Genomic DNA, 23,914 nt, shown 5'->3' with positions numbered 1-23,914 from the left:
TTCTTTTTTTTATTGTTATTATACTTTAAGTTCTAGGGTACATGTGCACAATATGCAGGTTTGTTACATATGTATACACGTGCCATGTTGGTGTGCTGCACCCATTAACTCATCATTTACTTTAGGTATATACCCTAACGCTATCCCTCCCCCCGCCCCCCACCCCATGACAGGCCCCAGTGTGTGATGTTCCCCACCCTGTGACCAGGTGTTCTCATTGTTCAGTTTCCACCTATGAGTGAGAACAGGCAGTGTTTGGTTTTTTGTCCTTGCGATAGTTTGCTCAGAATGATGGTTTCCAGCTTCATCCATGTCCCTATAAAGGACATGAACTCATCCTTTTTAATGGCTGCATAGTATTCCATGGTGTATATGTGCCACATTTTCTTTTTTTTTCCGCAATAGAAAATGCATTTTTATTCCATATTTTAAAAATATAGACTCTCTAGCAACTTATAAATTTCTATTATAATAAAAAATTGATACTTTGAGCCAAGAAAACGATATAACCAAAAATTCATTTGTACCCTTTGTTTAGGGGTGTTTTACATTTATGCATAATTTTGCTTTTATAAAAGATGATTGTTACAATCAGGTATACAACTACTTGGTTATGCCTAAGTTCTGTCTCTTAAAATATGTTCTTTTAGAGAATCCATTTAATCATCTTATTCTTCAATTTTCTCCAAACAGTGCTAGAAGTACAATTTGATGGACATAATAAACAAAATTGTTTTCCATCACACCCAGATCATACTGATATCTACAGCATAGTCCTGGCTACAAGGGAGCTCAACTCTAACTCGTGATGTGGGCCTGGTTTAGAAAGTAACGACGAGGTGGTAACTAATGATAGTGCTAGTTGTTATCAAAAATTAACAACTTTAGATATTTTTGTTTTGGGTTTTTGCGGTTTAGGTGCATCCAAAATTTCTTCATAGTCTGCACTCATTCCCTTTGCCCAGCGACCAACTGTGACCATTCGCTCTGAATTCTGCCTTTCAGGGCAATCTTTCTTTAAATGTTCCACAAAGAGTCACAAAGCTTGCAGCTGCCACCATCAGCATAGAGTCCTTCGGGATTATCCGGACAAGATCTAGACAGCTGCCCCATTTCTCCACAAACAAAACATTTTGCAAAAGGAAGTTCGCCAAGAGCCGGGTCTACCTTAGCCTTACACTTGGTTATTTCGTGCTCTGTGGACCCACACCTGTAACATATCCCAGTGCCCATGTCTTGATTTTCAAGGGCAGCTGGGCAATCTGCAATTCCATGACCAGGTTTTCTACAATGGAAACACACCATTGAATTTTTCTTTGCCGCCTGTCTTTTTAATCTTCCTTCCCGTCGACTGTCTTTCTTTAAAACAACTGCAATTTCTTCCCTTACTTCCTCACTGTCTGTTGCTACAATTTGCCCATTGTGAACCATCTGTGAATTCTGTCTTAGGTATTCTATGAATCCATTCACATCTTCATTTAAGTACTCCTTTTTCTTTTTGTTCTTTTTATGTTTTGCTTGGGGTGCATCATTTTTGAGGGATAGCCTATTGGCTTCACGTTGTTTACGCTTTGGTAGGTTTTGGCTTGTTCCCTCAAAGGACCCCTTCTTCATGTCCTCCCATGATGTTGCAGGCAAGGGTCTCTTGTTACATGTGGTACTAACTCGGGCCCACCTGGTCATAATTTCATCAGAAGTACCTCACTGCGCTGCCGCGCAGCTTTTTACCGCGCACGAATCCCCCAGAGCAGTCGAGTTCCACATTTTCTTAATCCAGTCTATCATTGATGGATATTTGGGTTAGTTCCAAGTCTTTGCTATTGTGAATAGTGCCGCAATAAACATACATGTGCATGTGTCTTTATAGCAGCATGATTTATAATCTTTTGGGTATATACCCGGCAATGGGATGGCTGGGTCAAATGGTATTTCTAGTTTTAGATCCTTGAGGAATCGCCACACTGTCTTCCACAATGGTTGAACTAGTTTACAGTCCCACCAACAGTGTAAAAGTGCTCCTATTTCTCCACATCCTCTCCAGCACCTCCAACAGATATTTTTAACTGATAGGGAACACAGAAGAAAGAGGAAATTGGGATGGGAATAATTAGTACAGTTTAGGGTATGATGTTACTGAGTTAATGATAATTGTGAGATGCCAATACATAAACTGTCTGTGGAGAGGATGGGTGCAAGTTTAGATTTGGATGTCTACGCTCAAAAAATGACCTTATTGACTAAGATGCATTTAATCTTTCTAAGTAATGCATTTAACCTTTCTAAGTCTTACTTTTCCTTTTTCACAAAATGGAACTGCTATTATATAACACAATATATGGCAAATTGTAGGTTGTATACCAGCATTATATTTATTTATTCAATCAGTATTATAATAATTTATATCAGCCATTGTGCATTTAGTACACTGGTTTGTAAAAAACACATTCCTTGTAGACAGATGAAATGTAAGTTGATACGATTTGGCTTTGTGTCCCCACCCAAATCTCATCTTGAATTGTAATCTCCAGGTGTTGAGAGAGGGACCTGGGGGGAGGTGATTGGATCACAGGAGCGGTTTCCCCCATGTTGTTCTCATGATAGTGAGTGAGTTCTTAGAGATCCGATGGTTTTCTTAGTGGCAGTTTCTCTTGCTCTCTCTCTTTTCTTGCCACCTGGTGAAGAAGGTGCTTTCTTCTCCTATCCCTTCTGCCATGATTTTAAGTTTCCTGAGGCCTCCCCAGCCATGCGTAACTGTGAGTCAAGTAAACATCTGTCCTTTATAAATTATTCACTCTCAGCCAGGGGCAGTGGCTCATGACTGTAATCCCAGCACTCCCGCCAAGACAGGCAGATCACTTGAGGTCGGGAGTTCGAGACCAGCCTGACCAACATGGAGAAACCCTGTCTCTACTAAAAATACAAAATTACCGAGGCATGGTGGCGCATGCCTGTAATCCCAGCTACTTGGGGGGCTGAGGCAGGAGAATTGCTTGAACCCGTGAGGCAAAGGTTGCAGTGAGCTGAGATCACGCCATTGCAGTCTAGCCTGGGCAACAAAGAGTGAAACTCCATCTCAAAAAAAAAAAAAAAAAATTACCCAGTCTCTTCTAGTATCTTTATGACAGTGTGAGAACTGACAAATACATAAGTCTATCTAGACTTAATGGAGAAAAATAAAGAAAAGATTAGAGTGAGAAGAATCTTCTATTGTTAAGATTGTCAAATTTTAGATTAAAATATTAAATTGGATACCTACATGTTTAGGTATCCAAAACTAAAAATGCTCTCTTTCTTTTCTTTCAAATTCTTTTATACTTGTCATATTCATTTAAGGTAATATGGACATATTTCTCAGCTTAAAAGAAGCTCTGAAACTTGACATAAAACGCTGATGATCCTCTGGAATGCACAGCAATTTCTTTAATGTTCTTTCTTTCACCTATAATTGACTTTTTATTCAGCTTTCATATTTCTGTGCTAGGAAGAAAACTGTAATTTCACTTTATTTCTCACATGATCTAGAATGTTCCTCTTTTCCCCATTAAGTCTGGCTTCTTCATGTATAACTTCACTTGTTAGTGAGTTTTTTTATATATATAACAAGAATGAAAGAAATTATATAAGTTATAGTGGATAGTTACTGCCAATCTCCATTCTGTCATTTTTATTAATAAAAATAAATTCCTTTAGGATAAGAATAAGTGCTTCCCAAGTAGTTATTTATTCATTGTTTAATACCTATGAAGTTTTAAAGCCAGAATAATCTCACCTTCACTGAAAATTTTTTTAACTTTTGTATAGCTACTTAAAAATCAAAGGAATAAACTTTCAGACAAAAAAGAAAAAAAAAAAGAGACAATCAGTAAGTGGAAACAGATTTTTTTTTTTAAACCAAGGAACAGGTGTCGATCTCAAGTTTTAACCACGTTTGCCTCACTACACTATTTAAGAATGAGCAATCACTACAATTTTTCTTAAAATCGTTTTATTGTATATGAAATAGTTTTGCTAAAACCAGAGTAAGCTTCTGAGAGTGAAAAATGAGAGATTTTGAAAGCTACACTTTTATTTATTTATTTATTTATTTATTTATTTATTTATTTTATTTTATTTTTAAATTTATTTTTATTTTTTGAGACAGAATCTCACTTTGTTGCCCAGGCTGGAGTGCAGTGGTACGATCTCAGCTCATTGCAAACCCTGCCTCCAGTGTTCAAGCAATTCTCCTGCCCTGACCTCCCAAGTAGCCGGGATTACAGGTGCAGGCCACCATGCCCGGCTAATTTTTGTATTTTTAGTAGAGACAGGGTTTCGCCATGTTGGCCAGGCTGGTCTCGAACTCCTGACCTCAAATGATCCATCTCCCAAAGTGCTGGGATCACAGGAGTGAGCCACTGCACCTGGCTGAAAGTTACATTGTTTAGAACTCTCCTATTAATACTGAAACAAAATGAAAACACTAAACAGTAGACCATTGCAAGTACTTTTCACTGAGTGAAATGGGGAGCTAGTTCAGGATTTTTAGACAGAAGAATGGCATGCCTTGACTGATATTTTAAAGAGATGACTTTAGCTGTTGTGCAAGAACTATGAAGGTATAAGAGAAGTAGGGAGACCATTATAAAGCTATTGTGGTATAGAGTGGAGAGATGATGGTTGTTTAGACCATTGAAGGTGATGAGAACATACTCTGAATATGTTTTGAGAAGAGTGCCATTAAGATTTTCTGAACATAGGGTCTGAAATGAGATTCAGGCTAAGGATTTTGATCTAAACAACCAGAATTAGAATTGATCATCCAGAGTGGCCATCCATGGTTGGAGTGGTTTGAAATGTAAGATCAGAAATTTAGTTTAGGATATATTGATTCTGTAAGTGTGGAGTTTGTGACTGATGCCTGGGTTGGTGATATAAATTTGGGAGCTGTTGACATTTAAATTGTATTTAAAGGTATACAACTATAAGAGAAAAGTGAGGGAATAATGACGCATACAACAGAGAAGAGAGTTAAGGGCTAAGATCAGAATCAGTCTGGGAGAAGAAAAGGACATGGAGAACAAATGGCCAGTGAGGTAAGAGTCAGCCATGTGGAAAGCAAATTTTAAGATGGAGGGTGAGATCAACAGTGCCAAAAGCTTCTGATAGGTCGTGTAAGATGAAGATTGAGAAACAAACATTGGATTCAGCCATGAAGTTTACTGGTGACAATTTCAGTGGAGTAGAAGTGATGAAAGCCTGATTGGAGTATGTTATAGAGCTGAGAAAAAAAAACTTGAATAAAGTGAATATAGACAGTTATTCGGAAGGTGTCACTACAAAGCAGAGAAAAGAAATGGGGCAGCTGCTGGCAGGAAGATGGAGTAGAATAGAGGTTGTTATTATTTTATTTCTTAACTTAAAACTTGAATACTATTCATGGGATGTAAATACTCTTGTCGAGATTTTATATGTTGTAAGAAAAAGTATGTAAGTCATAGTGAAACCATCAGCTTAGCAGTCCCAGTGGGTCTAAATGCTAGCTCTGACACTTTCTGTTTGTGGGAACTGGTCCAACTTAATCAGTAAATGTCAGAACTAGCATTCAAATTTTTTTCTTTGAAATTGAGCTTAGAATTAGATTTTTATCTTGAATTATCTATATGACGGCATAAGTGTGTTGAAAATAAATCTGATGTTTTAAAACAACCAGAAATTACTTTTAATTAAATCAGAAGAATAATTTTAGGGATTGAGCAGATTAACAGTTTATTTATTTATTTATTTATTTATTTATTTTTTGATTTTTTTTAGACTTGCTCTGAAGCCCAGGGTGGAGTGATTTCGGCTCACTGCAACTTCTGCCTCCTGGGTTCGAGCAAGTCTCCTACCTTAGCCTCCCGTGTGGCTAGGATTACAAGTGTGAGCCATCATGCCCAGCTAATTTTTATATTTTTAGTACAGATGAAGTTTCACCATGTTGGCCAGACTGGTTTCAAACTTCTGACCTCAAGTGATCCATCTGCCTCAGCCTCCCAAAGTGTTGGGATTATAGGCATGAGCTGCCGCACCTGGCTTGGTTAATAACTTTTTAAAGGAGTCACTTGTTATACAAAATTTATTAATTTGCCCAATAACACTTATGGGACTCTTTGTCTGGTGCTGTTTTAGCTGATGGCGACTAAATCAATTTTTTTTTTTTAAACAATCTTTGTATCATTTGGTAGGAGCATATATAAATCTACACAAACAATAGGTACCATAAGAGAAATTTACAGGTTACACGAAGCAAGGGAAGAAAAGATGGACAATTTTGCCCAATGATACAGGAAGGGTTTACACAGGCAGTAATAGATGCATCTTGAAAGATAATTACGTATTTCCCAGATGGGCGAGTGGAACACTGTGTTCCTGACGCATGGAGGATCCCTGGCAGAGGCCTGACTTCTCAGTTCATAGTTAGGGTAAGTAGATCAGATGCAAAGAATGACTGGTGGATAGTCAAGGGATAGTTAGGGTAAGTAGATAAGATGCCAATGACTGGTGGATAGCAAGAACAGGGAATGGGGTTAATTCTAGAGGTAAAGATGCAGATATAGGTAGGGGCCACACCACAAAAGGCCTTGTGTGCTTTGCTAAATGATTTGTACTTTGCCTTATAAGAATTGGAGAGCTACTGAAAAATTTTACAAGCAGAGTTGATTCTATGAAAGAAAAAGGGATATTATTATTGAATGTCAGGTCTTTGGTCAAAGGAATAAAGAACCTTACCCAAAGAAGGGGAGATAGAGATTGTCATGGTCCTATAAGAAGGCAGATTTAGCTTGGAATGGGAGGGGCCATGAAGTATGTGAGAATTGAAGGTCACGTGCCATGTTTCAGGATACAGTCTCCATTGATTGTGGTAAGAGTAAGAGTAGAATAGATGGTGCGATCTAACATCATCCTCTTCTACAAATTCTGACACGTATTTATTAATGGAAAAGCATCATACTGGGAGTCAAATTATCTTTTAAGAAAGCCAGATCATCTGAAAGAGCTGAGGGGAAGAAGGCTGGGGAATTTTCTTCTGCTTGAGGTGAGAAGAATATTGATCTGAGTGAAGCAATAGAGACTGCAGGGAAATGACTGGCAGAGCAGTGAGGAAATGCAGCAGTAACCATGGAAAAGCTGTGAATGAGGCTGATGAGCCATCTGGGGATCTGAGTAAAGGGAGGGCTTAAGTTGGGTGCAGAGAGCAAAAAAGTGGAGAAAGACAGTGATAATGTTAGGAAGGTACTTTATCTTCTTGATTTAACAAATCTTTACAGAAGAAGGAAGTGGGAGTCAGTCACCCCAAATTAAGCTTACACATATATAGATGTTTATTGTCAAAAAACTTGATTGTTTAAATAAATTTGTACTTCAGTGAGAAAATTGAGAAAATGGAGATTACCCACATTATCAGGAGGGCTATCTTTTCTTTGTTATACCTGGACTCCCTCCACTCCTGCCTCAAAGAGAGCATATTCCTGATATGCACAGTGTGTGAATGATTAATAAGTCTTCTTCTTTTTTCAATTTCCCTTTTTTCTCAGTTCAATAATGTGAATTGGACACTTGTCTAGGTTTCTAAATGGACTTTTAATCAGTTGAATTGAACAGTCAGTTATCTGTTATCCCTAGCATATTTATCACACCACTGAATCAAATCAACTGGCAGCATATTTTTTAATCACATCCTTTGCTTTTTAAAAAAAGAGGGAAAAAGCTGACCTTTATTAGATAAATAATCCAGACAGAGTAAAGATTAAACTTACGTTTCATTCCAATTGACCAAGAAAAAAAATAACTTCTTGACTGGAATATTTCTGTAGTTTCTCACTTGGCACAGCTTCTTTCCAGCATATGTAAGCCAACAGGTAAAAGAAAATGCTTTGTAGCTAAAAAGAAACAACATCAATTCAATATGCTTAGTAGTTTAAAGAAACCAGCTTTCTATATGGGTCAATTATTTTTGTAGTCAAAAGTCAAATGATAAAGTGATGTTTGCTTGCATAAAGCATGCTTTAAAAATTGCTTTAAGAATTTATGCTGGGTATGTCAACAAGACTGTGGAATAGGAGGCCCTAAGACCTTCCTTTATTCATGGAGAGCAAACTTCAACAATATGCTGACTGATTCCTTTTGTAAGAAAACCAGAAACCAGTTAAGAGGCTCCTGTATCCCAGGTGAATTCAAAACCAGCCATGTCAAAGTTGGTAGAAAAATTTGTGGCACTCACTTACCAGAGCCTCTTCCCTGGCACAGGGTCGCATGATCAGAAAGAAACTCTCAACTTCTGGCTTCCCATCAAGGAGGGAAAGAGAATATGGGAACATACATCTAACACTTAGACTTAGTACCATCAAGGCTACCCAAGGAACTAGCTTTTGTCTTTCCTGGATATAAATGCTGACAGGAAATGTTACCAGTTTAGGGGCCACTGAAAACAAAGATGATGGTTTTTACTAGCACATACTTGCTATTGCTTCTCTCCATAACTCAGCATAGAATGATTTTTTAAAAAACTGCAATTTATGGCTTCTCCTTGGGTAGGAAAAGAGTTGATTCGTGTGTCTATCATTCCAGTTTTGGGGCTACTATCAGAAGGACTAGTTTCTGTCTTGTCTGTCTTGGAGCGCTGACAGGACCCTGCATACCCTAGAGGCCTGGAGACTGTTGAGAACAAAAAAAAGTTGGGCGGCTTCTTATTGTTCCAGATGTCCTATGATACATTGGACAAAGCCTGTATACCTTGTCAGCCTCTCCCTGGTCAGGGAAAATGATGGGGAATAAAGGAGCATATGTCCAACACTCCAGCTTTTAAAGAGTTTGCCTGAGGGACTGGTTTCTGTCTTATCCAACTAGAAGCACTGACGGGATGCAGCATACTTTAGAAGCACAGTCCTGAAAACAAAATAATCTGATCACCTCACAGAAATTCCAGAGAACCTGCAGTACCACAGACAGACACCAGAAGAAGCAAGAAAACATGAGCTCCAAGAGACAGAAACCAGCAAAATCCCTGTAATTGCGAATTTATAAGTACAAGCAGAGTGAAGACGCACTCATATAAAAAGTTTGGAAGGCACCCAGAATCTCTAGCCAGGCTTATTTTTGAAGCTTTTTTTTTTTTTTTTTTTTTTTTTTTTTTTTTTTTTTCAGTGTGAAGTCAGACCATAAAGACTGAGAGAGTTAGCTGTTTTTTCAAATGCACAGATCTCAACACAAGGTCATAAGGCACACAGAGAAACAGGGAATCATGACCTAGCCAAAGAAATAAAGGAACAAAACAAACCAATTCTAAGAAAATAAAGATATATAAATTACATGACAAATAATTCAAAATAACCATCATAAAGATACTCAATGAAAAATTATGGATGAATAAAATGAGAATACCAACAAAGATATAGAAAATATTATAAAAATAACCAAATAGAAATTCTGGAGCTAAAGGATCCAATAGCTGAGTTGAAAAATGTACTAAAGAGATTCTGAGGCAGACTTCATAAAGCAGAGGAGATATCAGTGAACTTGAAGACAGGTTATTTGAAATTATCCAGCCAGAGAAGCCAAAAATGAAAACAACAACAACAACAACAACAAAAACCCCACAATGAACTGAAGAAAGCCAAAGGGAATAATAGGCACCATCAAGCAGGCCAATATATCAATGTATCATTATGGGATTTTCAGAAAGAGAAAAAAGAAAAAAAAAGAGGGAGGAAAGCTCATTTGAAAAAGTAGTGGTCAAAAACTTCCTAAATTTGGGGAAGAAAATGAACATCCAGATTCAGGAAGCCCACTGGATGCCAACTATGAAGAACCCCAAAAGGAACCCCAAAAAGACCCCACAGGGACATATTAGAATCAAATTATAAAAAGTCAAAGAAAAAAGACAATTTCACAAGCAGCTAGAGAAAGTGACTAATCATGTATAAGAGAACATTCATAAGATTATTAGTGTATTTTACAGCAGAAACTTTGTAAGCCAGAAGGGAGAGAAATAATATATTCAATATGCTGAAAGAAAAATAAAACTGTCATTAAAGAATACTATATTTGATAAAATCATCCTTTAAAAATGATGAAAGAGAAATACTTTATGAGATGGATAAAAGCTGAGGGAGTTCCTCACTACAAGGCCTGCTTTATAAGAAATGCTAAACACTGTCCTTCAAATTGAAGTGAAACAATGCTATAGAGAAACACAAAAGCATCTAAAAATATAAAACTCACTGGAAAAGGTAAATATATAGACAAATACGCAATACTGTAATGGTGCTAAATAAATTACTTTTAACTCTGGTATAGCATTTAAAAGATAAAAGTACAAAAATAGCTACAACAATATATTAATGGAGATGTAATATAAAAAGATGTAATTTGTAACATCAATAACATAAAGTGTGGTGGGAGGAGAAATAAAAGCACAGAGTTTTCATATATGATTGAATTTAAGTTAACAGCTTAAAGAAGGTTGTTATAAATACAAGATATTTTGTATTAGACTCATGGTGAACACAAAATGAAACCTGTGGAAGATACACAAAAAATAAACAAGAAAAAAATCAAAACATGTCACTACCAAAAAAATCCAAGCAAGTCATTACCAAAAAAAAAAAAAATTCTATGAACTCTATGAACACTAAAAAACACAACCAGAGAGGCAAAGACAAAGAAGCTACAAGACAGAAAACAATTGACAAAGTGGTAATAGTATAAGTCCTTTACTATCGATTACTTTAAAAGCAAATAGATTAAATTCCCCAATCAAAAGACATTATCCATTTAACCAACAGCATGGCTAAATGGACAAAAAGTATGTAAGATCCAACTAGATGCTACTCACAAAAGCCTCAATTTAGATTTAAGGACACAAATAGGTCAAAAATGAAAGGATAAAATATCTATTCTATGCAAATAGTAACCAAGGGGAGCAGCGGTGGCTACGCTTACACCACGAAAGCCAAGTGTAAGTAAAAAACTGTAACAAGAGAAAAAGAAGGAAATTATATAATGACAAAAAGGTAAATTGACCAGGAAGATACAAGAATTTTAAATATATCCGCACCCAACATCAGAACACCCAATATATAAAGCAATATCTGAATCCAACATATAATGCATTGACAGAGCTGAAGGAACAGACAGCAATACAATAATACTAGACATCATAACCCACTTTTAATAAGTAGAACATCCAGATAGAGGGTAAGAACAGAGGATTAGAACAACACTATAGACCAAATGGACCTAACAGATATATACAGAACATTCTACTCAGCAGGAGCAGAATACATATTCTTCTGAAGCAAACAGGAAACACCCTCCAGGGTAGATGACATATTAGGTCACAAAACAAATCTCAACAAATTTAAGAAAATTGAAATAATATCAACTAGCTTTTCTGACCACAAGAGAATGAAATTCAAAATCAATAGCAGAAAGAAATCTGGAAAATTCACAAATAGGTGGAAATTAAACAACACACTCTGGCAAAACCGACGGTTCAAAGAAGAAATCAAAAGGGCAATTACAAAACATCTCAGAATTGGCAGTGCTTACAGCTTCAGCTTGAGGAGAGTATCCTGCCCAGGTGCAGTGGCTGCCATTGAGATCCACCTGAGATCTTTTGCCTCCAGCCTTTCAGCACTCCCAGGCTGCAGCTCCTGCACCTGTTCAGCTTGCTCACTCGCCCTACCTTCCCTGTAGCCTGCTGCACCATGGAGTTGGCATTAGTGGCACCAGTGGCAGTTGAGCTGGTCTGCAGCAGCAGGTACCAACATTTATAGAATGAAGAAGAGCCTGAGGAACCTGAGAAGGCTTCAGGTGAGGTTCCTCCATCTTATGGCATCAACTCTGCAGAGAGTATGGTGTATTTGACTACAATCATGAGTCTAATTTTCCAAAGCTCCTATTTTACAATGTGGTTGTAAACATTACCAATTTATAATCAAGTCATGAGAATTAAGGCTGAAGCTATTTCTTTGGTTCCTGGAAGAGATGAGGATTTTGTGGGACGGGATGATTTTGATGATGCTGACCAGCTGAGGATAGGAATTTTTTTCTTTTTTTGGTTACCTTTTTCCTGGCATTCTTCTTAACTGGATTAAGTTTTTTCCTGTCTTGTTGCCTGACTGCTTCAGTGGCAGGAAGGTATGACACCCATTTCAGAATTTGGTCTCTTTCTAATTAAGTGGGTCCTGAGAGTCAGATTTCTAACCTGTTTTCCTTGATACGTTCATGCTCAGCACTGCTGCTGTGAGATGAACCAAATGCTGAGTTAAGATGTCCTATCCAATGTGATGATCATAAATTATTAGACATCTTGGGGTAAAAATGATCTCAAATTATCCTTACATTTTAAATGGATAAGAATCCCAGTTTGCTGGCATAAAGCCAAGTGTGGGATGCAAGTGCCTAGCGGACCACTTCTGGTAAGCAGAACTGGCGAATGTTAGTTTGGTAAAGAAACTAAACCTAAAGTTAGCAGAAGAAAAGACATAATAAATATGAGAGCAGAAAAAAATGGAATACAGAATATTAAAAATAGAACTACCATATAATCCAGCAATCCTACTTCTGGGTGTTTATCCAAAAGAACTCAATTAAGATCTTGAATAGCTATCTGAACTCCCATGTTCGTTTCAACATTGTTCATAGTAGCCATGATGTAGAAAGAATCTAAATGTCCACCAATGGGTGAATAAAGAGAACATGGTATATACATACAATGATATAGTATTCAATCTTGACAAAGAAGAAAATCCTGTCATAATACAACATGGATGAATATTAAGGACATTATGCTAAGTGAAATAAGCCAATCACAGAAAGACAAATACTAAATATACCACTTCATGAAAGCAAAAAATAGAATGTTGGTTACCAGGGACTTGGGGATAGAAAAGGATAGATAAATGAAATAAGCCAATCACAGAGAGACAAATACTGAATATACTACTTCATGAAAGCGAAAAGTATGTTGGTTACCAGGGACTTGGGGATAGAAAAGGAAGGGGTAGAGGAGTAATGGGTACAGAATTTTAGCCATGCAAGATGAAAAAAGTCTACAAATCTCCCATACGACAATGCACATGTAGTTAACATTACTGTACTTTACAATTAAACTTTTTTAGTAGGGTAGATTTCATTTTCTATATTTTTACCACAATTTTTAAAAGGTTGAAAAAGAAGAAACAATATGCTAATGTTCTGGTAAACACAAATTATTTAGGACTAGATTTTTGTATAAACCTCTAATGTGAAATTTGGTATTGGAGCCAAAGTTTCTAACAATATGTATTCACTTTGCAATTTTAAATCAAAGGAGAATTTATGTGCATTAGATTTTTAAACATTTAATGAACTCATAGGATAACTAACAATAGTCCTAATATTTTGTGGCAGTTCTGGAAAGTACATACTGTGTTTGAATATTTTTAACTTAAATGTAAAAGATGTTTGTACACAATATCTGATGAGCTTTCCAACATTAAACACACACACACACACACACACACACACACACCCCTCCTGACAAAACTATAAAATCTTGTAAAAAATCTTAATAAGTAAAAGCAACATTAATTAAAAATACCATATACATATGTATATATAAAATAGAAATTCTCTGCAAGTAGCAAATTTTCCCACATAATATCTAAACAGCAAACAGATCTTCTAAAACAAAATGTTCTTAACATTTTGTGATATCTTTTTTTAGTTTTTATAGCTGTTATATCTTGGTCTTTTATATGTACCATTGCCTAACAATTTAATGTGATAATTAGAATGAAAGAGTAGTGATACAGACAGGAGGCAGGGAAATACTAGACAGAAAAGGGCAGGGTCGCTAGCAAAGCCTCACCCTCAAGCCTGGACGTGAGGCCCAAAGTGAGAAAATGCCTTCCTGTTTTCCCGCTCGAATGTTACTTTTTGGCCCACCCCACACCCCCCATCCTATAACCATAAATACCCCAGGCTCCACTGACAGAGGGGAAGCAGAGAAAGAAGAGAAAAAGCAGCCTGAGGTCAGCAAGAAGTAGCTTGCCTTCAGACGGGTGGCTTGACAGCAGGACCTTTCAGAAGATTTTGGCCAGGGATGGCCAAACTCCAGGGGAAGACCACCTTCCCACTCCATCCCCTTTCCAGCTCTCCACCTACTGAGCGCCACTTTCATTGGCAGTGAAATCCCCCACATTTACCATCTTCAATTTGTTCGTGTGACCTGATTCTTCCTGGACACCAAACAAGAGCTCAGGATACAGAGGGCTGTCACACTGAGCTGTTAAACACGTAAGATGTCTGTGGATGGCAAAGCTAAAAGTGTACTGTAACACATGCCCTCTGGGGTGCCAGGGATTGCAGGTACCCCCCAGATGCTGCCACAGGGCCACATGAAGTTCTATTCCTGTCAGCACCCAGAAGCACTTGTCCTGGCCCCTACACCCAATCACTGGCATGCTCCCCTTCCTGTGAGGCACTGAGAGCTATGGATTAAGTAAATGAGCCATCCCCTTCATGAATCTTGTGAAGGGATCAAGGGAACTGTCCTGTTTCCTCTGGGGGCTTGCCCAGGATACTTCAGAAGGGTAAGCAAAATGTGGATTTGTCTCTCCTTGTCCTCAGACTTTCCTCTGAGCTATGCTATTTGCAGGGGATAGGATGGAGCCCTGCCGTCTGTCTCTTTCTTTTGGGTAAAAGGAATGTTGGCTCTGTTTCCCTTCATGGAGGTCTAGTTGTCATGTAGGACTGGAATAAAGTCCTGGGGAAACCGAAGGCCTCTGGCCAAGGCCACTCCTCAGTATTGCCAGAAGGCCACAAGACTGGACCTGTTCCCCAAGTGTCTGTCAAGGCATCAGCCAAGACCCCCAAAGTTTTCTTTTGATATCTTTCCTTCCTTCTTTTATGGTTTGAAATGGCTCCTAGCTCTTCTTATATAATGTTAAGGGTTCTACTACAAACTGCAGCAATGATACTAGGCAGAATGTATGTTTAGTCCAGCCATCAGATGTGCAACTCAGAACAATACGATTTCCGTACATTCTTAGAGGTGTGACCTCAAACCCCAGTGGCCACACATGTATGAATGGGATGGGCAGATGAATGGCGGTTCCCTTCTCATCCCCTCCCCTCCTGGCTTGGGTGCCTGGGCATGTCCGTAGCATGCATGCGCTGTGCCCAATAGCCAAGTGGGTGTTGGGAATCAGCTGTGCATGCTGCCCAGGCCCTAAGGTAGTCTTTGGGGCCAGGGACCCCATGCAGTCAGCTGGCCAGTGCTCTTTGCATGCCGTCCCCTCCTGCCACAAGCCCATAGACTCTTTCCTCCCCTGGCCAAGGAGTTCAGCCCAGTTGGAACTGGGGGAGGCATACAATGATTAAAGGAACCTATTTGTAGAGAGCAAGAGGTTCTTTCCCTGGACCACCCCCATTTGCCCTTTAAACTATTTTTGTTCTTTTTTCTTTTCTAAGTGAGAGGTTTGTTTTCCTACCTCAGCACTCTGCTTACAATAGGGAGGCAACAGAAGAGTGAGCCCTGCTGGCTGATAACAGCAAATTTGGCAGGACCCATTTGTGACTTAATCTAAATGGACCCTGAAATACCTTTTTGTCCCCAACTTGATTCCAAACTTTAGGTTGAGGCCCTAGGAAGGAAAAGAAGATCTGAGGGATCCAAGCAAGGAAACAGGCACAATGTAAATGGGCAGGACCAATTCCTGCTAATTAAGCCTCCATGTCATGGCAGGAGGCCATGCTCCATGGCACAGATAAGGACCGGGAAACCCAAAGGTTGCTGACAGTAGGGGGAATGGAGGCATGGGCATAAGTGAATGTGGATAATTCCTATTCTCTAGGACCTCCCTGCTTCATGGGTGCAGGCTGCAATGGCACCTGTGTGTGGTATCCATCTAAGGTCACCAGGACTTGAGGATAAGAAGACAGAAGAGAAAGGGGCAATGCCTGCTTCCCCTTCCTCACACCTGAGTTTTTGCTGAAAGAAGGAAGGGAAATGAGGGGATGCCTATTTCCTTGTCTTTCAGAATGGGTAACCAACTGTCTTCACCATCACGAGTTTATACTCTTCTAGAATGCATCCTGAATCACTGGGACTCTTTGACCCTCAGAATCTGGAGGAAAAATACCTATTAGCCATTTGCACAAAGGTTTGGTCAAATTATGAGGACTGGCTTGGTCTCAGGAAGGAACCATTCATTTCGATACCATCTGGCAGTTGGAACTTTTCTGTAAATGCAAGGACAAATTGTCTGAGACCCCATATGCACAGGCTTTCTTTACCTTGCAGGGCAATCCAGACCTTTGCCAACAGTGTGGAATTGATCCACCCCTCCTATTGGCCATCTCAGGAGAGGCTGCAAGGGGCAATCTCAGGGAATTAAAGAAACAAACCCTAGAGGCACCTCTGGCCGGGGAGCCAGCTCCCTTCAGCCCTGCTCCTCCGGGTTCTCCCTATCCTCTCTCCTGCTTGCCCCCTCCTAGAAATACTCACCCTGGACAAGCCCCAGTCTTACTTTTGCCCCTTCAACAAATGCCTGTTGAATTTGGCCCCAGTAAGGTCCAGGTTCCCTTCTACCTCCAGGACTTAAGGCAAACTAAGGGAGATCTTGGCAAGTTTTCAGATGACCCTGACAGATATATAGAGGCTTTCCAGAATTTAACCCAAGTACTTGAACTCTCCTAGAAGGGAGTTATGTTACTTTTAAATCAAACCCTGACTAACACTGAGAAGCAGACTGCTCTGCAAGTGACAGAGTGATTTGGTTATGAGCTTTGTATCACATATATGATCAGGGAAGGTGCCAAACTTTATCCAAATGAAAGAGGTGCAGTACCAATGGATGACCCTGGAATGGATCTCAATGATGAGATGGGAGAATGGAAGAAGAGACACTTTCAGGTGTGCATAATGGAAGATTTAGGTAGGACTTGCACCAAGCCTCTCAACTATATCGAGCTATTTATGGTAGACCAGGGATTTGATGAGAATCCCACTGCCTTTCTGGAAAGGCTAAGAGAGGCCTTGGTAAAGCACATATCTCCATCTTCTGATTCTGGTGAGGGAAAACTAACCATAAAGGATACATTTATTATACTCAGGATGCCTCTGATATAAGGAGGAGGCTACAGAAACAGGCCCTGGGAACAGAGAGTACTTTAGAGGACCTCCTGAAAGTGGCCAACTCAGTTTTTACAGTAGAGATGGGGGGACACAAGAAAGAGGCAGAAGTTTTAATGGCCACCATGCAAACCTACAAACCCCGGAATTCTCAAGGTGTACCTGTTGACTGCTACAGATGTGGCAAGAATAGTTATCCCTCTTATAAAGTTTAACTGCTCCCATACAAGGTTTAATTTCTTTCACCAAAGTGAAACAGCTTGGGGTACAATGTTGTCAGCATATTTCATTTCTTATTTCTGTAATCTTTGGCACTAGATCCTTTCCTTGTATAATACACATATTTGATTTATGCATACTTAACCTTGTAAAAGTTTTTTTTTTTGTTTTTTTGTTTTTTTTCTTGTTTGCCTAGAGGCCATCAAACTCTGAATGGTCAGGCAACTGGAGCCTTGGACAATGGCTCCCTTTAGTCAGGGACCCTTAGGTAGACCTTAGGGAGGAATCTGACTGCCGTTTTCCCCAAAAACAATGCCCCCTGTCAGCAGGAAGTAGCTAAGATTGGTCATCTTCCATATTCTAACGGCACTAAGATGTGCCTCTTCAGAGGGGGAAAGTGATATGGACAGAAGGCAGGAAAATACCAGGCTGAAAAGGGTAGGGTCCCTGGTGAAGCCCTCACACCTGGACCTGCGGCCCAAAGTGAGAACATGCATTCCTGTTTTCCTACGTAAATGTTGCTTTTTAGCCTGTCCCACCCACCATCCTATACCCATAGAAACCCCAAGCTCCATTGGCAGAGGGGTGGCAAAGCAGCCGAGCGGTGGAGTGGCAGAGTGGCAGAGCAGCAGAATGGCAGAGAAGGTAAGAAGAGAAGCAGCAGTCTGAAATCAGAAAGATGCAGCTTGACTTCAGGGGGGTGGCTTGATGGCAGGACCTCAGAGAAGAGTTTGGCCAGGGATGGCTGAACTCCAGAAGAAGACCACCACCTCCCCAGTCCATCCCTTTTCTAGCTCTCCATCCTGCTGAGACCCACTTCCATTAGCAATAAAGTCTCCTGCATTTACCATCTTCGATTTGTTCATGTGACCTGATTCTTCCTTGATGCCGAACAAGAGCTCAGGATGCAGAGGGCTGTCACACTGAGCTGTTAAACACTTAAGTCATCTGCAGATGGCAAAGCCAAAAGAGCACTGTAACAGATGCCTTCTGGGGCTCCAGGGATTTTGAGTACCCCTCCCAGACACTGCCATGGGGCTACACAGAGTTCTACTCCTGCCAGCACCCAGAAGCACTTGTCCTGGCCCCTGCACCCACTCACCTATGTGTTCCCCTCTCCCATGAGGGGTTGAGAGCTGTAGGCTGACTAAACAAGCCAACCCCTTCATGAGTCCTTTAAAAGGGTCATGGGAACCATCTTGTTTCAGTATCAACTCTAGTAACCAGTTAAGGATCAAGTACACTGAAGTATACTCACTTCTGCTGTGGTAAACAGAAGGGACTTTAGAGTAGAAAGAGGACATCTGGAGTTCTCATAGATTAGTTCTAGAACTGTAATTTCTTCATCTGCAAAATGGGTATGATAGTGTTCTTGTGTCACTGGTGTGAGGATTAAATAAAGCAGAGCTGGTCCTCTGTATCCCTAGGTTATGCATTCACAGATCCAACCAACCACAGGTCAAAAATATTTTTGGAATGACGATAAAAATAAAACAAAGGGATATGTTGTGAGAAATGCATCATTAGGTGATTTCATTGTTATGTGAACATCCCAGAGTGTACTTACACAAACCTAGATGTCTCAGCCTACTACACATCTAGGGTATATGGGATAGCCTATTGCTCAAAGGCTACAAACCTGTACAGTATGTTACTGTCCTAAAGACTACAGGTGGTTATAACACGATATTGCCTCACAACACATTTCTCAGAACATAATTCCCCAAGTCATAAGCTATGCATGAGTGTATTCACATAGTTTACATTGCACTAAGTATTATAAGCAATCTATAGATGATTTAAAGTATACAGGATGATGTACATGTGCTGTATACAAATACTGTGCCATTTTATGTAAGGAGCTTCAGCATCTGTGACATTTATCATCTTCAGGTGTCCTGGCACGAATCCCTTGCAGATAACAAGGGCCAACTGTAATGCAGGTAAAGTATTTTTCCCAGTGCAAAACTCATAGAATGTGCTCAGTTAATAGTAAGTACTATGATGAGGATGAATCAGAGGATCTAGGACTTGTTTGTTGTTCTTCTACCAGAATGCTGGTAGAAGATTTTTCTTCCTCTTTATTATCCTTGATTTTTATAAGCTGAACAAAACAAAGCAAAATGGCATAGAGGAAATGGTGGCATGATTGCCACATTAATTTTTAGTCTGTTATTTCTAATTTATGAATGTGAGGCTATATTTTTCACCTTAAGGATAGCTTTGACCACATTCCATATGTTTTATTATATATTTTTATTACCTTTAAGTTATAATATTTTCTAAACTCCTTGATTAATAAAATTAAAAGTACATACTTAAATTTATGAATATATTTATCTTTTGTTACTGTTTTCTAAATTGCATCTCAGAAAGTGGATGAGATCTTTATTATATAGGTTATTTGAAATGTGCCTACTATTTAACATTTGGTCACTTAAAATAAATATTCTATATGTGCTTGAGAAGAATTTGTATTTCCCAATTATTTTCTGTAAATACAATATATATTTATTGGGTCAAGCTTGTTAATTATATTGGCTCACTCCTGTATTCTTCCTAATTTCTCATTAATGTATTAATTCCTGAGAGAAGAATATTGGTATCCTCCACTATCGTATTAGCCCCATCAAACTGTCTTTGGATTTCTGTCAATGTTATTACTTTGTTACATCTTTCTGGTGAATTGAATATTTCAATACCATGTCAGGACTTTATATTTAATGATGCTCTTGGTTCGCAGTCCATTATGTTGGTCTATATGCCAATGTTTGGTTGGTATATGCATCAGTATTTATATTGAAAGATTGTGCCTGTTTCCCACACATTCCTTAATGTGCTAATATGATAAGCCAAGTTTATAAATTAGACTTTAGTGACACGAATGGAAGACATAAACTGCACACATGTACCTTTTAATGGCAAAGGTTATGGGACAAGAAACCTCTATATGCCATTCGAATCTTCCCCATAAAAAGGGCATCCTCTTGATGAGAAAGAATTTCAGCTTGCCCCTGTGCACACAGTATCCCATAATTGAAAGCACTGTCAATCATTTTTGCATAGATATGCTTTATTACATAATATGGATTACTGTACATATTATGCTTTTTTGCATAATTATTTTTGCATTCTATTTATCAAGTAATGATACCATACTTTATGAGTGACTTAAGGGATTTTTTAAAATAATGTTTATTGACTTTTTAATGATCTCATATAACAATATGATTCTGCTGCACTCTAATTAATCATTACTAAAAATCATTTTAACAATTGTCTAGTCAACCACTCTTACACTGCCACTAATTGCTCTGGACTCACTTTCACTGATGTTGGCCCTCTTTAACTCAGGCACTTAGCTTTGTACCTCTATTGTAATATTTTCTTGGCTTCCTTGGAATATCTCCTGGTCTACCCTCCTTTATGGGCATTGCTTCTTTATAGTTTTCAGCTCAGCTTATATTTTTGCCCTCAGTAATAACCATGACATGGACTAAGTATTCCTGCTCTCAAGACTTATGTAACAATTTCACACACCAAGTATGACTGACTTCTCTATTCAAGGAATTTTATTCAAACATTTTTAACAAATCTTTGTCGAGTGCCTATTGCATGTCAGGACATGTTTTGGGTACTAGAGTTTTAAAAACCGTAGTCTTACATACAAATGTGCATGGTCACACGGACATTGTAAAAGGTGATTTGGGGGAGAACTAATAATATGCTATTATTAAGATAATGAGCATCATGAAATATATACACAAAACAATAAATTTATCTCATCTTTGAGTGAGATAAAGGCACTTTCGATCTGTAGAGAGGATAAAGTTAAGTAATTAAATTTCTATTCTCTATAATGAGAAATTCAGAATAAATATGAATGAGTTCTTAATCAGTGTAATGAATCAAGGAAAGAATTTGTTTAATCAAATTATTCTAAGTAAGATACATTCTCATTTGTCTTTGATAGCTTGAGTGGGGTGTTCCCTGAAGGCATCTGTGGAGTAGATGATAATCAGTTTCAAATACTCAGATTTGATGGTGAATGTTTCACTATTTTTTATTGTAGAGTCTTGTACCTTAAGTTTGTACTTTAACAAATTAGTTTCAGTTGCTGACATTAATTATGGTCATTTTGACTAAAGCCATCTAGAAAGCTATCACTTTGTTATTTTACCCCCTCAGTTTATCAGTGCGTACGCTTTTGGATACCTCTGGCCTAGTTTCTTCCCAGGTGTCTTGCCTCCAAGAAAGCCCCCAGTGATTCTGCCTCCTGGTATGTGAACCCTTGTATCACGCTTTCCCACAGGGTACAATATGGCAGAAGTAGTGGTATACCACTTCCAATATTAGATTATAAAGATTGTCCCTTCTGTCTCTAGAGTTCCCTTGCTCATGGACTCTCTCTTATTCCTTGGATCATCTGCTCTGGGAGAAGCCAACTCTATGGCCTGAGGACATTTGTTGAAAACTGAATAGCAAGGAATTGAGGGTCCCACACCTATACACCATGGGGAACTGAGGTCTTCCACTAACCACATCAATACCACCTTAGAAGTAGATTCTTCAGCCCCAATGATCTTGAGATGACTGTGGTCTCAGTCAACAGTGTGACTGCAACTCATGGGAAACCTTAAGCCAGATCCACCCAGCAAAACTGCTTCCCAGATTCTTGAGCCTCAGAATGTGAACTCATCAAAGTTTGTTGTGCTAAACTGCTAAGTTTTGGGGTAATTTGTTATGTATTAATAGATAACTTATATACTAGGTCCCTAAGAAAATCTACCATAAAGATGTAATTTGTCATGAGATAAGACATCGTACTGGAGCCTCTTCCCAAAGAATTTTGACTGGTCCACGGATTCCTTAAGAGGGGAATAGCTTCATATTTTCCCCTGTGTCCAGCCCTTTATAGTTTGTTCCAGTAATGAATGGCTGGGATGATTTTGTTTCCTTCATCAGAGCCCTAAGTTACTTACTGATTATAGGAACATTTGCAGAAAAGCATTATTTTATATTTATAATTATATGTACATATGTACACATCTACCTGCATATAACAATATTAAAAAGTGTTCTATTTTTACCCGCACATAGGTACTATGTAGAGACAGAAAAAGGAGAGCTAGTTAGATCATTCATACACAAACACACACATATGCATAAATGTATACTTTTTTATATTCATATTCATTTTACATTTGTGCACGTATGTATATTTACACACATATGTATATATTTTACATTTTGCATTTACACACCTATGTATATATTTATATATATATTTATCCTTGTCTATCTACATATAGACACACATATATAAATGCAAGCCCTATACATATAGCTTTATCTGTATTTATCTGGCTATAGAAATTTTCCATGGGAATTCAAACAAAGGAGTATTTGTTGATGGTTAGAAAATTAAAAGAAAACATTAATTAGAGTAATAATTTATTTTACTATACATCAGCCCTTTAAAAATTTTCATAAAATTAAAAAAGGAAAAAGAATAGAAATATTACTTCATGGATTCCAAATATGTGTGTAGATAGTGTTTTTTTGTATACACAGGTAAAATTTCCTCTTTAATTTACTCTATGAAGATTTATAAAGTTTATTTTTAAAAAATACAGATCAAGATAAAAATTGAATCTTCTTTTGCTTTTTTTTTTTTTGAGATGGAGTCTCACTCTGTCCCCCAGGCTGGAGTGCAGTGGCACTATCTCGGCTCACTGCACACTGCAACCTCTGCTTCCTGGTTTCAAGTGATTCTACTGCCTCAGCCTCCAGAGTAGCTGGGATTACAGGTGTGTGCCACCATGCCCCACTAATTTTTTGTATTTTTAGTACAGACAGGGTTTCACCATGTTGTCCAGTCTGGTTTTGAACTTCTGACCTCAAGTGATTCGCCTGCCTTGGCCTCCCAAAGTGGTAGGATTACAGGCATGAACCACTGTTTCTGGCCAAAAATGGAATCTTTACTGAAATTATTTATTTCAGTTTTTCCTTGAGATGCTAAATGCAGTAAGTATAATAACTCCATTACCAAATTACTATCTTATCAACTTTAATTAATTATCTCTATATTACTGTAATTATGTTATTGAAGAAAATACTACATAGTAGAGTCAACTTAAAATCTGGTGATATTCCATGCATAATTGTCATTCACTTCTATTGAAACGCAAATAATTCTTGGCTAATTCTCATTTTATCAAGGTACAGTTCTTGCAAAATACCACTGAAACCTGGTGAGGATCAGAATGATTTTTTTTTCTATTTTTGAAGACTCTCCATCTCTCTGTATGTGTACGTGTTTTTGTCTTACTATGTTTTCTTAACTGGCATTAGCCATTTAAACCCAAACATGAAAAAGAAAATTTTAGAGCAGCCACTAAATAGAATGAGTATTTGCTAGTTCCACAGTGATATATTGGTAATGGCAATTGTTTAAATATGGAAAATGGAAGAAGAAAGAAAATTAAATATTTATTTTGAATCTAAACATGTAAAATGTGATTTTAAGAATATGGATAAACCTATGCTGATTAA

At 38.3% G+C, this 23,914-nt stretch overlaps 1 protein-coding gene and 1 pseudogene across 7 annotated transcripts in view; both read right to left on the bottom strand.

Moving 5' to 3' along the window:
* PIK3C2G (phosphatidylinositol-4-phosphate 3-kinase catalytic subunit type 2 gamma) overlaps positions 1–23,914 on the bottom strand; it is a 422,739-nt gene that overhangs the window by 294,161 nt on the left and 104,664 nt on the right. For all 6 annotated transcript variants that reach the window (XM_021922093.2, XM_021922095.2, XM_017945702.3 and 3 more), the window contains one exon: positions 7,776–7,898. In XM_021922093.2, coding sequence (XP_021777785.2) covers positions 7,776–7,898 — 123 coding nt within the window. The remainder of the gene's footprint in view (positions 1–7,775; positions 7,899–23,914) is intronic.
* On the bottom strand, positions 401–1,824 carry LOC100997721 (annotated as a pseudogene). Its single transcript, XR_161902.5, has one exon. The product of XR_161902.5 is annotated as a zinc finger CCHC domain-containing protein 9 pseudogene (transcript).

The sequence above is a fragment of the Papio anubis genome, chromosome 9, assembly GCF_008728515.1.
Source record: "Papio anubis isolate 15944 chromosome 9, Panubis1.0, whole genome shotgun sequence".
Taxonomy (NCBI): Eukaryota; Metazoa; Chordata; class Mammalia; order Primates; family Cercopithecidae; genus Papio; species Papio anubis.
Note: the sequence above shows the minus strand (reverse complement) of the source record. Positions and strands in the feature narration are given on the sequence as shown.